This window comes from Fukomys damarensis, unplaced genomic scaffold, assembly GCF_012274545.1.
Source record: "Fukomys damarensis isolate Sample0158 unplaced genomic scaffold, DMR_v1.0_HiC HiC_scaffold_37, whole genome shotgun sequence".
Classification (NCBI taxonomy): domain Eukaryota; kingdom Metazoa; phylum Chordata; class Mammalia; order Rodentia; family Bathyergidae; genus Fukomys; species Fukomys damarensis.
Window position 1 is genome coordinate 43,021,981 of NW_022900949.1, and position 18,200 is coordinate 43,040,180.

The following is an 18,200-nucleotide window of genomic DNA, read 5'->3' on the forward strand; positions in this document are numbered from 1 at the left end:
AAAAAAATCAGTATCACACTATGGGAGAGGCAGGGATTTCGCTCAGTGGACACCAGGCCTGCCTTGTAAGCACAAGGTCCTGAGTTCAATCCCGGTACCAAAAACAAAAAACAAAAAACAAAGCAAAACAAAAAAAGAATCACACTATGGGAAATTTTACATTCTATTACATGTCTTCTGATAATCTTCCACTGTCTTCCTCTTACTCAAAGGAAAAGCCAAAGGTCCTAACTATAGGCTATGACCCTCTTACTGACCTCAGTTCTTACCGTTATTTCTCTCCTCAAAAACAAGGACTTTTCCCTTCCATTTCCTCTGCCTTAGAATACTCTTTACCCGATACCTGCATCACAGTCACATCTCCTTCAGAGCTCTGCTACAAATTACCCAGTAATGCTGATGATCCTAAATAAAACAGAAATCTCCCCACAATATCAACAAGCATTTCTACCACTTTTCTTGTTTTTCCTCTGCAGCATTTACTAATACTCCATATATTTGTTTCATTATTTATTATCTCCCTAATAAGGATCCAGTCAGGAATTTTATTTCATCTAAACCTTAGTAAGAACTCAAACGTATATGCTGTGTTAAAAGCATCTTTCTCTAATTGCCAGATTATATCATGTTCAGCCTTTTCACATTTTTCCTACATAGTTTAGAACTACTTTATCACATTTTTACATTCTAATTGGAAGGAAAACTATTGACTAATTTCTAGATGCCCCTAAGACTTAAGTTCTCACATTCAGGGCAGAACATTTAAGAATAAATGGGTAAAATCAGCTTGAAAGCAATGCATTCTTAACTACTTACATGAGCAATGTCCCCTTTTGTGCCTATGACCCGATCCTGAGAGTGCTTACTGAACTCAACATAGTGATCTTCGGTGAAGGAATGCCTACGGACAAACAGAAGTACTGAAGTAACAGACCTTCAAGACACACTCAGCCAAGAGAAGAAAAAGGGTGGTCCTCAGCCTCTTGCAAAACTATACTCACCTGAAGATCCCTTGGTTTTCAAGGATTTTTTAACTTGGTTAAAAAGAAAATTATCTTCATCAGTATGTCCATCAGACCCCAAATGATTAATGAGAATTCCTTGGTTAGAAAAATCACTAAAGGGTACATATGCTTTTGAAATACCATAGCAAAGAGTGTGAATATGGAAACATATGTAAATACAGAGATGTGCCATTTTGTGTTACTGAAGGGTCTCCTACATAATGAAATATAAATACTTTAAATATCTAGAAATTTAAAAAGATCGTTATCTTATTAAACAGGAACCCCCAGTAAGGAAGGAAGAAGTTAACAACAGCTCATGTCATTTCACTTTCTCAAAATGCCTTCAGTCTAAAACCAGATGGAAGATATAAATTAGGTAAATAAAGCAGAGACACTAGGCTGCAAAAGTATATACATACTTCATATCAAATACTGATTTCATTCCCCAAAGTGCAGACAAAGGCTGGCTCCAAGTAGCAGATGTCAGCAGCAAGGACCCATCCTAAAAAAAAGAAGAAAGCCCAAGGTGGGTGATCACATTTACATATATGCAGATAACACTATCTGCCATTAGCATATTAAAACATATGGACTAAAGAGAAAATAAAAAACTCTCCAGAACCAAGAAATACTCAAAAACTATTAAAATATAAAAACATATCCAGGTGTGGTGGTGCACGCCTGTAATCCCAGCACCCAGGAGGCTGAGGCAGGAGGATCGCTGTCAGTTCAAGACCAGCCTGGGCTACACAGTGAGTTCCAGGTCAGTCTCAACTACATAGTGAAACCCTATCTCAAAAAACCAAAAAAATTAAAATAAAATAAAAACGTAGTTGTAGTATCCTAGAAAATAATAGCATTAAAGAGAGAGAGGGATTTAGTTCAGTGGCACCATGCCTGCCTTGCAAGTGCAAGGTCCTGAGTTTGATCCCTGTAGGCCCCCCAAGAAAAGAGAATACTAAATCTTCCTAAACTAATTAAAAATAGTTTCAAGAGAGGGGGAAAAATTGGGAAAGGTAGAAAAAATGATTGCTGTCACCTTAATACTTGACCATATTCCTCAGTTTCCCTCTGAAATATGAGTCTACCTCAACCAGACTTTCTAGTTGACACTCTTTTCAAAAAGAAAGCCAAATAAAGTATAAACCTGCTTTACTCCATCCAGTTTACCAACCCATCATACAGTAACTGACAGCATCCAGGAAAAGGCCCCTTACCCTGGAAGGTTCAAGGTGTGTGATGGCTGAGTTGTGACAGTTATAGCTGGCTTCCTCCTGTCCACTAAACACATTGTAGAGCTTCAGCTGCCCTGTGCAAGTACCAAGCATCAGGAACCGTTCCCGTGCTGAGAATGCACAGCAGGTGAAGCCACTCTCATCTTCATTTGCTTCCCGGAACACTGAAATAGGACGAAATCTAAACAAAAACACAAAACAAGAATCAGAGACAAAGAATATGCAAGAATTCTGAAAATTCTGCTAGAAGGGATAAAAGAAAAACATTAAATTTTGATAAGTGAATTATTCTGCAATATCATAGTAACTGTCAGTGGTTCATTTTCATTTTAAATTGGAGAACAGAACAAAAGTTCCCATGTTTAAAGCCTGTGAACCCACAACTTTTATGTAAGATTTGTAAAGGATCAAATAAAGACAATTTGGATCAGCACAAAGGCAAGTCTAGAAGCCTGAGAAGGAATAGTGCATTCCGTAGGTTCTAAAAAACATACTGGTAGTCAGGACAACACAAAGTATCATATCAATATATTGCCAACAATTACACGAACAGTTCATGGTTGACAAAAGATGGTGTACTTACATCATTCATGACATCATTCAAGTCACAATCAATCAGGGGTATTTCAGGCCAAAATATGGCCTTCTCAACTGATCATTCTATGCTGATACTGCATAGATTTAAATAGAAGAAATCAGTCTAATTTCCAGGAAGCGAAGGGGACTTCTCCTTACCTGCTAAAGATAAGGTGCCTATCAAAGCATCCACCATCTACCCCTCCATATTTTGGAAATGATGCCCGACGGTTTAGCCTTGAGGTAAAGTTTATTGGTGCTTGCCGCCTCTGTTTTGGCTCAGGACACTGGTGAGGAGTAAATAGAGAAAAAGGTGGACAGGTGGCAACTGGGTTCTTGCAGCGAGCATGTTGCTCTCTAAGATATTCTGTGATGATACTGTCCAGCGTAGGTGGGGAAGGAAGATGCCTGTCCAACTGTTTTTTTATGGCTGGGCTCTGGCTGTAGGCACCATGGTCCGACTTCTGCCGCAACACTCTGATTTTCCTGCCATTGCAGGGTGATGGTCTCTCTCTGATAAAACTAATCCTACCAATCAAAGGGGAATTGCCTGCATAAGAAGGACCAGGCATAGCTAGTGAACCCTGGGGGGGCCGTGGCTGAGTATGAGTAGTAGGGGCAGAAGGGGCAGAGGCACCCACAGCAGCATGGCTGCCCAGCCGAGTTGCGATGCCATTGGTAATACGAGGGGTTCGGGGAAGAGAGACAGGAGAAGCAGCAGCAGTTACTGGAGTGAAGGCAGAAGAATGGGAGGCAGCAGTCATAGGCAGGTCAGCCTCTTTCGTCAGCACAGTTGCTGTCTCTCCAAGCCCTTTAGAAATGAGATGGTTTCGTATCAACAGAAGCAATTCTTTCTCAGGGAAGGAGATTCTTGACTGGGCAACAACATCTGCTTTCTGTAATCGTGCCAAAGATACATCAGTGCCAATAAGAAGTGGCTTTCCAGATACCCTTTCAATAAGCTCAGCAGCATATTTGCAGAATTTGACATGGTCACTGCGCTTGTCCTGAAGCACAGGTTCCTTCATCAGCTGCTGGATCTGGCAGCTACTGAAAAGTGGTAGTTTGCTGATGATTTGCCGGACAGTGCTACTGCGAGACAAGCCTACCAGGGCCTTGCAGGCCAAGGCCCGGATCTGGTCTGCATCTGTGATGGGCATCTTGATGGACAATAAGGACAGAAGCACCTTGATGCCATTATTGGATTGGACTACATTCCACATCTTGGCCAGGGTGTTCTCACTGCTCTTGGGTGTCTGAGGCAGCTTTCTCCGAGGAGTTCCAGAGATAAATTTGCCAATACTGGATATTCGGTTATCTGGGCCACATACACAATTGATGATAATTTGAAGCGCTGACTTCTGAATTTCAGCATCATGGATAAAGAACTCACCCTCAGCCACTCCCAAAATAATGCTGATACCTACAGAGGGGGGAAAATTACATTATTCCTCATAAAAAGAATGGCTAATTTCAGTGGTTGTTCTCAAATCTGAATCTAGAGTTCCAGTCATTTTGTATTAATTAAAGAAAGCACCTCACTTTTTACAAAGTATAAAGAATTACTTCTATAAAATACAATCAGTTGTACTAAAATGTTTTTATGATGCAATACATCATATAAAGCTAATAAATAGAGGAGAATGGGACTAGGAATATAACTTAGTGTTAAAAAGTACATGGCTTGGACAAGGCCCTGTTCAATCCCCAGGACTGGAGGGGGACACAGAAAAATTAGGGAAATGATGTCAGTATTATGGGGAAGTCACCAAAGTGGGTATATAATTTTTCCTAGATAAAAGAAGCAAAATTAATGGAAATTAAAACTTGCTGCAGAAAATGAAAGAAACCCTCAGCTTACCTGCTAACATGGCAGCAGGAATCTTTTCTACTATATACAGTACTAAGAAAACTAAAAACCAGTGACTAGTTTATCCCCAGCCCTAAAAAGGAAGAGAAGAGGAAGAGAAAGAATAGGAGAAGGAGTAAGAGGAGGAAGGAGAAGAAGGAAGGTAGAAGTGGGGACAAGGGTAGGTAAGACAAAGAAAGAATCAGAAGTTTGGACTTTCTCTCCAGCATGGTACATACCAGGACCCACAGCCAGTCACACTACTTCCCATAATCACTTCAGTAACACCCTCATAAGTCTGTTCAGACAAAGGCTATTTTCTTTTACTATATATATATATATATGACAGTTGCTACCAATTTACTAATTATTTTTAGTGGAGCTACTTAAGTATTTTACTGTTGACGCTAAACCATTATTCCCATAAATATTATTAGTGCCAGACACCACAGTGTAAGGTTTTCAGGAATGCACATATACCACTATAAAAAAATGCCTCAAATATTCATAAAGCTCAAGTTTATTAGCATGATTCCCTTATGTGAAACTGTATGGCATTAGTTACAAGGGATAGGCAAGAAACCCTCTACAACATTCTGTTCTAATATACCAAAATTATATTAAGTAACCAGAACTAGAATAGCAAAGGAAAACAAATTCACATCAAGCAACAACAAAAATGGCAAGGTTCCACCTACCTACAGTGGAGACAGTAGAACCAGCCTCATCAAGGACATCCACTGATTCTGCCAACTGAAGCTGTATTTTTGGCACCACGGTGAGAATAGCCAGAACATCCAAAGCAAAACGCACAGTGTCGTTCCTGGACAGGAAGAATAATTAGTCCAAGAAAAACTACAATAAAGCCATAAGCAACAGTAACAGTTTTTAAAAGATACAGATATAGCATGTCAGAACACCACTTGTGTGGGTCTATCACTAGTGGTAGTGTAAGGGGGGATTTATAAGTCACCATATTACTTCCAAAAACCACAATGATAGAATTTTTACCTATCAAATTTCTACAGTTAAAAACAAAAAATTCTTGATCTTTTTCAAATGGGAAGAAAACCAAGAGATAGAGGGAAGGGAGAAGAGGAGGAAAAAAAAAGAATTAAGATGTGCTGTGTACATATACCAATTCATGTAATCATTATGTACAGCAAACATGAAAAATTTTTAATTTTAAAAATTCTCAATGCCTTTGAGGATACACAGAACTTTAACAATATGGCTGGGGACTATACAGTGAGACTCTGTCAAACAAAAGTAATCCAGGGGGCCAGAGATTTAGATTAGTGGCACCCTGCCTAACTCACAAGGCCAAGGTGCTGAGTTCGATCCCCAATGCCAAAAAAAAAAAAAAAAAAAAAAAAAAAAAAAAAAAAAAAAAAAAAAAAAAGTAAGCTGGCACAGGCCTGTAATGCCAGCACTCAGGAGACTGAGGCACACAGGAGACTGTTGCAAGTTTGAGCCAGCCTCAGCGATATGGCAAGACCTTGTCTCAAAAATAAATGAATAAAAATATTTAAAGAGTAACCCGGCAAGGGGATTTAGCTCAGTGGTGCCAGCACTTGCATGGCAAGCAAAAGGTCCCAAGTTCAATCCCCAGTGCTGAAAAAAGAAAAAGTAACCTGGCAACATGAAACATGATTCTTAAAATGCTCCTAACTTTTGATGCAGGAATTTCATCTCTAATAATCTGTCCTAAGAAAATAATCAGAAGTACAAAACAAGGGCTGAGGACGTAGCTCTGTTGCACAGCAAGACCTGAATCCTGGTTTCAAACCTCAACATCAACAACAAAAAAAAAGTGCACACAAATATTTATGTTCACCTTGAGTCTCCCTTATCTAAAACACTTAGGATCAGAAGTGTTTCAGAGTTCAGGGTTTTTCAGATTCTTGAATACCTGCAGACTTCTACCAGCTGAGCAAACCTAATCTGAAAATCCAAAATCTGAAATATTACAAAATCCAAAAGACATATGATGAACTATACTGCACCCACTGACAATCATTTTCAAAAATTCTAAAAGCAAGAATAGGGACTCAAAACACAATATTAGTAAATACAAAATGTGAGATATAAAATTTAAAATATGATGGAACCAAGTACTGGTAAGAAGACAGAAAAATGAAAGCTCCTATGATGGTGGGAGAATACAATGGTTAAGATCATTTTTAAAACTATCTTGCCACATGTGGTGGCACACACCTGTAACCCCAGCACTTGGGAGGCTGAAGCAGGAGGCCTGCTGTGAGCTCAAGGCCAGCCTGGGCTACACAGTAAGTTCAAGGCCAGCCTAAACTAGATAGCAAGACCCTGTCTAAAAAAAAAAAAAAACAAAAAAATTTTTAAAGATTAAAAATAAAAATAGGGCTGGGATTTAGCTCAGTGGTTCCACTGCCTGCCTCGCAAGTGCAAGGATCTGAGTTCGATCCCCGGTACCAATAACAATAAGAATAATAATAATGATGATGGTCTGGCAATATCCAATAAAGGTGAAAATGCAGACATCCTAAAACCCAGGTTCTACACATCATATCTTCAAGAGAGGCTACAAAAGAAAGATTCATAGTATCATTATCATTTACTTACCAAAAAATAATAAATGAGAATGGGAATAAACTACGTATTAACTATTAACTATTATTAACTATATATATATTAACTATTAACATGAATAAATCTCACAAACATAAAAGGGTAAGAAAAGCAACAAAGGATGCAAACAGGAAAACACTCAAGTAATTTAAAAAACATACAAAGCAATATATTATTGTTTACAGACATGCAGAAATATATAAAAACATGCATAAAAAGAATGTACTCTAAATGCAGACTGGTCACTCTGAAGAGGCATGAAAAAGAAAGAAACTAAAGAAAAATCAAATAGAACATGCCCTGGCTGAAGATGAGTAAAGAAGAGTTGTTACATTATTCTCTATTTCTCTATTGAAATATTTCATTTTAAAAAATAAAAGTAAGCCGCACACCTATAATACCAGAACTTGGGTGGCACTGTGAGGACTGCTAAGATCAAGGCCAGCCTAGGCTACATAGTGAGACCGTCTCAAAAAGAAATAATCATAAATCATAACAATAATCATTTAAAAAGTGACACAAATATGGCAACATAAGTCTATAATACCAGCACTTTGGGATGCTGAGAAAGGAATATCACAAGCTGGAGCCCCACCTGACCAATTTAGCAAAACCCCATCTCAAAATTTAAAAGGGGGGTGGCTAAGAATGCAGCTCAGTGCTAAAGCCTTAGGTTCAATCCTTAGTATCTCAAATAATAAAAAAATATTTTTCAGCTGGGATTATAGTTCAGTCATAAAGCACTTGCCTAGCAAGCACAAGGCATGAGTTCAATCCCGAGCACCACAAATAAATATTTTTTTTCTTTTGGCAGGATCTCATACATATGAGGCAGGTACTCTTGGGCTATACTCTCATCCCCTAAATAAATTTTGTTTTGTTTTGTTTTTGTGTTTTGAGACAGGGTCTCACTATACAGTTAAGACTGACATGGAATTCACTATGTAGCCCAGGCTGGTCTCGAACTCACAGCAATCCTCTTGCCTCAGCCTCCCGAGTGCTGGGATTACAGGTGTGTGCCACCTTGCCTGGCTCCCTAAATAAACTTTTTAAATCAAGGATATATGTATTTTCAGTCAGGCTTGTGGCACACACCTGTAATCCCAGCTACTCAGAAAGATCTTAAATTTGATGACAGCCTAGGCAATTTTAGCAAGATTTTATTTCAAGATAAAATAAAAAGGGCAAGAGATATAGCTCAGTACTCCCCTGTATTCAATTATCAGTACCAAATTAAAATAAAAAAGGCAGTTTTCAGGCCAGGGATTTAGCTCAGTGGTTCTGAATTTACTAGTCAAGAAATATATTAGTACTCTTACTAGTTAATCTTTTGAGCTTTAACTTTGAAATTATTCTCTAAATAAATGCCCTCTGCTTCTTTGTTTTTTGGCACCAGGGTCTCACTATGTAGCCCAGGCTGATTTCATAGTCAACTATTGCCACATCCTCCCAGTACCGGGATTTTAAATGTTTGTCACCATGATCTGCAATAACCCACTTTTTAGTACTCTAAAACAGCACTTATCAGGGGTACAAAGACAGCTCAGTGTAGAGTTTTGCCCAGTGCGTGTAAGGCCCTGGTTTTGCTCCCAAGTACCCCCCAAAAGTAAAAAAACAGCAGTCCTCAAGGTATGATCAAGGGACTCCTGGGAGTCTCTGCAACCCTTAGAAGGATTCAAAGAACTCAGAAAGTCAAGCTATGTTCATACCGTATTTCCCTGAAAATAAGACCTAACTGGAAATAAGTCCTCACTGGAAAATGAGCCCTCACATGGTTTTTCAGGCTGCTTGTAATATAAACCTGAATATAAGTTCGTCAGCCAGATGGATACATTTTAGTACATCCATTGCAACACACAACAGTTATACTGAGTTATAAAATAATACTAATATATAATTAAGTATAAATGAGAAGATAAATTGTAACTATTTCTAAGTATATAATGGGTACCTTTGGAATAAGGGTAAACACCTACATAAACAGATAAAATTCGAGATTTACTGCTGAATGACCAATTGTATGGAATATAGACAGTACATGAATAATGTGCACACTCAGTAACGAACAGATGTAGTTGTGTCTTAATATGAAGTTTCACAATTCACATCATGTATTGTAACAGACATACTTCATGGACTCATGTGAAATAAAAAAACATTTTCTGAATTTAGGTTCCTGCAATTTTTTGTTGCTGTCTCGTAAGTCTTCATTTAACACCTGATTTAATGGAAACTCTGAGAAGCCCAGCCTGCAAGAGGTCATTAAGTCAGGGGAAGAATTCATGGGATAAAATCACTGACAGTTGTGTTGACAATGCACTATGACCAGGCTAATGTACAGGAAGTGCTCATCTAAGAAGAGCTCTATGACTGGACATGAGAGACTGGGGCCAATGGTTCTACAGGAAATGGAGCTGCAAGAAATTCAGGCTAAATTCAGGGTTTGGAGAGTTACAAGTTTATTCCAGAAGATGACATGACTGTATTTAAATGTAGATTTTTTCATACTTGAATAGATTGTTGTACATGAAAAAATAAAACCTCCCATGAAAATAAGCCTTATTGCATCTTTTGGAGCAAAATTTAATGTTAAGACCCAGTGTTCTTTTCAGGAAAATATGGTAATACAAAGATGTCACTGCCCTTTCATTTTTTCACATATATAGTCTTCAAGAGACTATGGTGTGTGATGTCTCAGAAACTCAAATATAGAAGCATATATATTAAGCCAAATACTTTTTTAAATTGGCTAAAGTCATCTATCTTTTTAGAAATTTTTCATTAAGAACACTAACACTGCCAGGCTTGGTGTTGCATGCATGTAATCCCAACACTCAGGAGGCTGAGGCAGGAGATCACTGTGAGTTTGAGGCCAGCCTGAGCTACATAGTGAGACCCTGTCTCAGAAAAAAACAGGGGTGGGGGTGGCACTGGGAACTTGGCTCAGTGGCACTGCACCTGCCTGGCAAACGCAAGGTCCTGAGTTTGATTCCAAGAACCAGAAAAAAAAAAGAACACTAACATTTAATGGGTTCACATTATTGTATAATGTATTATAAACAGCTTTGTATTTTCTTAATTTTGTTATTGCTTTTTTTTTTGGAGACAGGGTCATGCTGGCTTTGAACTTACTATGTAACAAAGGTTGGCCTGAAATTCATGGTGATCCTCCTGCCTCAGCCTCCTAAGTGCTATTGTCATAGGCATTCACCACACCTGGCTTTTAATTTTAATTTCCAATACATTAAACACTAATAGATATAAAACAAAAATAAAAGACCTTTAAAGTCCTCAATAATTTTTAAAGCAGTAAAGGGGATCTAGCCAGAGATTTAGCTCAGTGGTGCCACCACCTGAAATCCCCAGTACCAAAAATATAAAAAAATAAAATAAAATAAAGGGGTCCTAAGGCCAGAAAGTTTGAAAATAAGATACTCCAAAAGCACCCCATTAAATTTAATGTCTTAGAATTTATTTCCTCCAAATATGCCTCTCATGTCTTTTACATACAGTGGGTAGATAGGGGAAAGGAGGTCAAGAAATACTGTTTACATGTGTAAATACTGAATAGTTCCTATGATGTGAGAAACTGAAAGTGTAAATAAGGACTAAAAGGTATAATAGATAATGTGAAATATGAACAAAAGGGTCAAAGGGGAAGGGGAAATGGGAGGGGTAGGAGAAAGGAAAGAAAGGAATGGAATATGAGAAAATGAAAAAAAAATGGAAACAAAGTCTTTGTAGATAAGGAGGGAGAGATTAGAGGGCAGAGGAATGGGGAAAAAAAAGAACCAAGATTGATTACATAAAGGTATAAATTTCCAACAATGAATGTCATTATACTGTATACCTTAAATGTACCAATAAAATCAATTTTAAAAAAAGAGAAAGAAATGCTATTTATAGTTGGGTATAGTGGCACACCTATAACCTCAGAACACTAGGAAGCTGAGACAAGAAGAAAGTCTGAGCCAAACCTGGGCAACTTGGCAACTTAGCCAGACTCTGTCTCAAAATTAAAAAATAAGAAAATGAGCTGGGGATGTACCTCAGTATGAAGGCCCTGAGTTCAAACCTAAGTTATCATCACACACACAAAAAAAACTTTGATATTATCATTTCTCTTTAGGCCCCATCTTTTCCAAAATGTTTTTTGAATTCTTTATACATCACGCTCAAACAAAAATCCATGCAACCTGATGACATCAGCTGCCTTTTTCTGAACCTACTCTATTCAGCTGACTGCAAATGAATTGTTAAAAGCATTACACTATGTTAAATAAAAAGAACAAAAAGATAGTTTTTATGTGAAAGTAAAATGAACATTATATACGGTTGTCAGGTAAAAACAAGATATTTAAAATCTAAGTACCAAAAAATAACGAACTCCAGTTCTAAGACTTCAACCCCTTGCTATAGCTAAGATATATAAATTATGCAATTTCTCTTAAGAATTCAGATGTTGATCCTTGCCTAAAATCATATATAGGAACAAGTACTATATAAATTAAGTCACATTTTCACACTTAATCTTGTGTCTCAGATTCAAGTTTAAAATTTCAATTCAATTCAATAAAAGTTAAAGTATATACCATGTGCAAATCAAACCAAAATCAACTTTTGCAAAAGCAAAGAGAAGGATGGAATTTCTTGTGAAATATCTCTCTGGTCCCACCTTGCATAATAGGTCTTCCAATTGCAGGCAATAGAAATAAGCTGCAACAAGAGCTGAACACAAGAAAGTTTGAGAAAGACTTCAGCTGGTTCCCAATATAGCTGCGCAGGGCCATATTCTATCAAAAATTCCATCATTTCCACAATCTGTTCATGAGTATATGAACATGCCTATAAGAAGAAATATGTTATTATTGTACATAACTTTTATCACCTACCTGCTGCCTTCCTCTAGCATAGCACACCAGCCAACAGGTTTTAATAATAACTTTCAAGTTCTATAATTGCTTTTATTTTAGGAAATGAACTCACAAATACTAGGAAGGCACTCTCCTACTGAGCTATATCCCAGCCCCTCACCCTTGTTTTTTAAATTTTATTTTATTGTGAGACAGGGTCCCACTAAGTTGCCCAGGCAAGCCTGAAACTTGCGGCCCTCCTGCCTCAGGATCAGAATTAGCCGTCACACCCAGCTCAATTTCACAATTCATGAATCAAAAGCCCATATGTGAAATGATTATTATGTAATATTTAATTCTTTATAACTAGACTCATAAAACATTTTAGCCAAAAAAATTAACTGAAGGTTTCTTTGTGCATATGTTTCACAACTTGAGAAAGAAAAACCTGATAATAGGATTTTTTTCAATTTGAGACTTTTTTGAGAGAGAGGGAGATTGAGAAAGGATGCTGCTGTCATTCAGGTTGGCCTTGAACTTATTAGGTAGCCTAGACTGGCCTCGAACTCAAGAGCCGCTCCTGCCTCAGTCTCCCAAGTGCTGGGATTACAGACACACCAGGCCCAGCTAATTTGTGATTCTTAAAAGGTACAGATATTGATTTTGCACATAAAATATATCTAGCAAGTTCTAAAAATAATAGAGAAGTGGAGCTATACTCATTCCGAAGTACTCATTGAATACTTTTCATAAAAGAAAGCTCTTTAACATTTCACCTCAGCCTTTACTTCTAATATCCCAGAGAAGTAGTAACTTACAAAACGGAGCAAAGTCCTTAAAATTCACATATTATTTCTGCTTTCAATTGTTCTACTTCTACAAAGAACAAATATAATCCAATAATGTATATCCCACAGACTCCACTATCTGAATGCAAGCTTCAGGCTGGAGAGGATGCAGAAAGTATTAACGAGATCAACCCTTTTAGGACCATATCCTACAAATAGAGGTGTGGTTTAATGGCAGAACATTTGCCTACCTTGTAGAAGGCACCCAGGTTCAATATCCAACACCACAAAGAAAAGAAAAAAAGAAAAAAGTTAAGTCCTCTTACCTTGTATGGAGGTTGAGGGTGAACAAGAATGCCACCCTCAGTCCTCTGAAGTGACTGCTTCACTTGTTCCAATTTAATGGCCAGGTGAGCCTCAAAATACTTGCGCAAGGCCATGCAGGTATGTTTCCCAGTTTGGCGGCTAGCAAATATTTCATCATCACTCAGAAGTGCACCCTGATCTTCCAAATTCAGAATCTCTAAAGTACTGATCTATTAATAAACAGATAAAAGATTGGGGTAGAAAAGGGGAAGAGAACAGGCAGGCAGAAGAAAATGAAATGATAACAATAAAGGAAAATTATTTTGGGAAACTTTTGTGCTCATCAAATAACCAAATGAAAGCAAAGCATTAAACTCATACTGAAAAATGAGAGTTTTTAGTCATGCTAAAAGAAATAAAGTGGCTAGTCATAACAAAACATAATAGTGAGATTTGTTATTTTTAATAAAGTGATTATTTCAAAAGCTATAAAGGCATAAAGCTGTTGCTTTTAGAAAGATCAAGATAACAAAAATAATTCTCCATATAAGATCACTATATCCAAAGCAAGTCTACAATGGCACAGAGTCCTCCAACCATTGACACATGCACATGGACTGTACATGCACAACCATTCCCACTGGTCAGCTTATATCACCACTGGTACATGCATGACTGTCCCATGGGGTAGTGGTTCAACCCAGTGGAAATATGTTAAAAGAAAAAAGAAATGGGTTAAGGTGTTGCTCTATGATAAGAAAGTGGGTGAGGCCCTGGGGGAGGGGAGGGGAGGGAGAAAAGAGAGAGACTGACTTATAAATGAAGGGAAAAACTCCTCAAATCAAAAGTTTCCTCTCAACTTGGGTATTGTAACACATATCCATAATCCCGTGGGAGGCTGAGACAAAAGGACTGCAAAAAGTCCAGCCCAGCCTAAGCTATTTAGTGACCCTGTCTTACAATAAAAAAACCAAAAGGGCTGGAAATGTAGCTGTCTGAAACCTCTGGGTTCAATACCCAGTACCAAAAGAAAGCCTCCTCTCTTTACTGAGGTGCTGATAAACGTCAGCCAAAATAAGCTTAACCGCGATTGCTAACAAGAGAAGCAACAAAAGAGCCTCACCAAGTTCACCAGACGACGAAGGCCATCATAGCGATCAAAGAGCTCTAAAACAGCCCGAAATGAGAAGCAAATTGAGAAAAACATGGTAGCGTGGCAGCATCCTGAAGCGTGAGAACATTCCATTAACCATAGGGTATAATTTACCACATCAGACAGAACATTGTGGGGATGCATGCAAACCTGTAAAAAATTTAAATTAAAAAATTATCGTTTTCATTTTGGGCAAGGAAGTCTTTGAAGAGATGAAAAACTCACCAATAAACATTAAGTTATCTTTGCAAAATACAATGATCATTCCCAAGCAAGTAATTACTTTAAAAGATTAAGTTACAACAATTTTTTAACACAATCCATTCCAAACCTGAAAACTAAATACTTAAATTCAACCTATACTATCAACAAATGCATCATGTAATGCTCTGTTATATAAGTAGTAGATACCCACTTAATAGATGAAGAAGCTTAGACAGGTTGAAGTATTTCTCCCAGTAATAAAACAGGCTGAGCCTATAAAGTCTACAAGTTTAGTATCCATTAACTGACTGGTTCATATGCATTTTGATATCTGCTATAGGTTAGACAATGAAGTGTAAAGCATTCCTCAAACTGCTTGTTGCTTTTTCCTACATATTAGCCAGAATTAATTTGTATATACAAACAAATGAACTTACTATTTTCAAAAGATTATCCTTGCATAATATTAGACTTGAGGGGAAAATTTAAATTTAAAATTGATCATACAAAAAAATTGATTATACAAATAAGTAAGCAAAGATGAGAGCTCAAGAAAAAAGTACCAGCTTTAGTATACCAGAAAAGACAAACTACATAGTATATTAGAAAAATGTTTTAGGCACAGAAATGACAAAGAACTTCCTTTATGGGTTCATGTGCAAAACATCACTTTTCAAATGTATAGCCTATTTACATTTTTTGGTTCTTTTTTTTTTTTCTTCAGACAGTGCCACTTGAGGTCAGGCTGGCCTCGAATTTACACCCAGTATCACACACAAAAACAAATAAAATGCAACTCCACTAAGGGACATCTGAAAAATCCTTGAATACTAATCTTAATGCCAGAGAATGTAAATACAAAATAAAGGTGCTAGTACTTCAATCCACCTTGCATTTTCCCAGTAGGGTCAGAAAATTTTAGAACTTTTGCTGAACAATTTCACATTTTTTACAATATTTTGTGAAGAGTGAACATTTATGTTCCTTACATCTTTCATTAGAATTTAGCCTTTTCAGATTGGGTGCAGTGGCACACGCCTGTGATCCCAGCATTTGGGAGGCTGAGGCAGGAGGATCACTGCCAGTCTGAGACCAGCCTGTGCTACAATAGTGATTTCAAGGCCAGCCTGTACTACATGGCAAGGCCCTACCTTAAAAAAAATTAAAAAAAAAAAAAAGTTCTATGAAGTGGGGCACAGTGGTGCACACCTGTAAACCTAGCACGTGGGAGGCTGAGGCAGACATATCACTGGTTTGAGGCCAGCCTGAGCTATCTAGTAGCAAATTCAAGGCCAGCCTTGACTACATAGTGAGACCGTTTCAAAACAAAGCAAAAACAAACCAACAAAAAAACGTTCTGTGAATGTACTCTAATTTTAAAGAGATTATCCTCATTCAATCCCATTCTCATATACCTAGACTTACTCTTTCCATAGCATCCTGGTTGTAGGACAAGTAATACAAGCACATGGATACACCAGTTGCAGCCATAGAAGGACGAGGAATTTCCAGTAATTTCTGCACTCCTCCATGTGCAACAAACTCTGTAGCAAATTTGTTATGGAGCAGGAGAGATGCTAGGTGCTAAAAAACAAAGACATGTTACAACAGATCAATCTAAAAAAAAAATCAAAAATATCTTAACACAGTATTAATTAAAAGTGCTAAATTAAATTAGTCTTCTACATGCTGAGCATGGCAGTGCAGGCCTCTAATCCCAGCACTCTGGGAGCTAAGGCAGGAGGATTCCAAGTTCAAAACTCAGCCTGGACAACATGGTAATTTAGCAAGACCCTGCCTCAAAAAAAAAAAAAAAAAGGGCAGGGGATGGGGATACAGTTCAACATGAAGGCCCTGTGTTTGATACCCAGTACTGGAAAAAAATAAACAAAGTCCTCTACATAAACAACCACTCTCCCACAAAAGAAAACCCAATACTGTAATATTGTTTAAGGGAAAATTAGAAGATTGAGACTCTACAGCATTCTTGTTTTCCTTCCTAACACCAATTTAGGACTTTGGCTCAGTCACTAACTCAATTAAACTCTGACTTCTTTCAAATTTATTCTCAATATAACCCTAAAAAAAAATCCTGAACAAAGTAGCAAAACTGATAAATTTTTACAACTAATCAAATGCATTTCAAATAGATCTCTGAAAGTTTTGTTTCATCTTTTAAGGTTAGATTCCTCTTCAATTTCCACTAACCTCTCTGGGAGGCCCCGATTTCCTGCAAAATTCTTAATGGTAGGAAGGGCGATGAAAGCACCCAGCTCTTGAGTACTCTGAGCTATAGACAGGATCTAAAATGAGCCAGAGCTCCCCCTTCTGTTCCCTACAATAAGATATGTTCCAGGAACAGATAAAGCAACAGATTTGCAATTACAGCTCTTCCTCTTTTAATGACCTACCTGTTTAAAGGACTGTTCTGACTTAGGACTCATCTTTTTGTTTTGTACAGTTCTATACATCTTGTTTATGGAGCCTCAATATCTTTTTTTGTACAATATACCTTGTTTATATAGTACTGCAATTTTGCTGGTGGTACTGTACAGTATAGTACTGTAATTTTATGTTGTTATACATTAATACTAATACTTATTAGTACCTGAAAGAGTTATGCAAATAAAAGCAAAGCCACAGTTGGAGTTTCCTTTGACTATTTCTTTGTTCTGAATATTGTAACATACATACTACAAATAATTCTTCATTTAGCAACTAATTCATTTAACAATCTAGTTATAGGAACTCAAATTATTAAATAAGGACTGTCTGTACATGATTTAATAGTACAGATTTCATCAAGATCAGCAGCAAAAACAAGTCTTCGCAAAATTTCTCAGCACCTAAACTTAAACTAATCCTATTTAATTTCAATCTCTCCCCCAAACTGCCCTATTTTTCTGTTAACACAACCTCTATCATGCTTCCAAATAATCCTTCCCTAAAGCAGCAGCTAAATTTTGTGTAGGTAACTTCTAACACTTAGGCCACAAGAATGGTTTTCACACAATGTCCCTACCATACAATGGAAATTCCACTTCCACAACAGGAAGGTGGGAACAAGCAGGCAAAACCTTAAAATTTTACCTAGCTCATCATTACTAGACTATCCAACTTACCTCACTCCTATAGGCAGTCTTGTCTTCTTACACTATCTACATTAAAGGTACAGTTTCTCTTCCATTTTATATTTTAACCAGTTTTGTTTCTACTACCTTCATCATGTCCCTTCTCTTTTATCAATGAGTCTTCTTTTTGAACTAAACAGTACATCCATCTCTCCACCGTGTCATTTATCTATTTGAACAATTTCTCTTGAGGTATTTTCCTTGTTCATCCAGATTTCGTTTTCTTTTATACTTTATATGACTTTGCACAGAAATAGCTGAATAATGATCCTCATTTTAATTCCCCCCACAAAAAAATCTGCAAAAACAGTAAGTTCTCTAATCCTAGTTTAAGAACAGATGTTACTTTGCAGTATCTTTGGGCCCCTGGAGACAACTCTGATCTACAACTCCAATCTACCATTCAAAGTATAACCAAGTTCATAAACTTTAGACACACACAGACACACACACACACACACACATACACACACACAACAACCACACAAGTT

The 18,200-nt window shown here is 37.4% G+C and overlaps 1 protein-coding gene across 4 annotated transcripts in view; it reads right to left on the reverse strand.

The window, feature by feature from the left end:
- Dcaf1 (DDB1 and CUL4 associated factor 1) overlaps positions 1-18,200 on the reverse strand; it is a 72,199-nt gene that overhangs the window by 22,280 nt on the left and 31,719 nt on the right. For all 4 annotated transcript variants that reach the window (XM_010625369.2, XM_010625368.2, XM_019207657.2 and 1 more), the window contains exons 9-17: positions 16,004-16,162; positions 14,345-14,524; positions 13,242-13,451; positions 11,950-12,119; positions 5,366-5,490; positions 2,978-4,241; positions 2,225-2,423; positions 1,427-1,509; positions 817-901 (exon numbers count right to left, since the gene is read on the reverse strand). In XM_010625369.2, the coding sequence (XP_010623671.1) occupies positions 817-901; positions 1,427-1,509; positions 2,225-2,423; positions 2,978-4,241; positions 5,366-5,490; positions 11,950-12,119; positions 13,242-13,451; positions 14,345-14,524; positions 16,004-16,162 (2,475 nt within the window). The remainder of the gene's footprint in view (positions 1-816; positions 902-1,426; positions 1,510-2,224; positions 2,424-2,977; positions 4,242-5,365; positions 5,491-11,949; positions 12,120-13,241; positions 13,452-14,344; positions 14,525-16,003; positions 16,163-18,200) is intronic.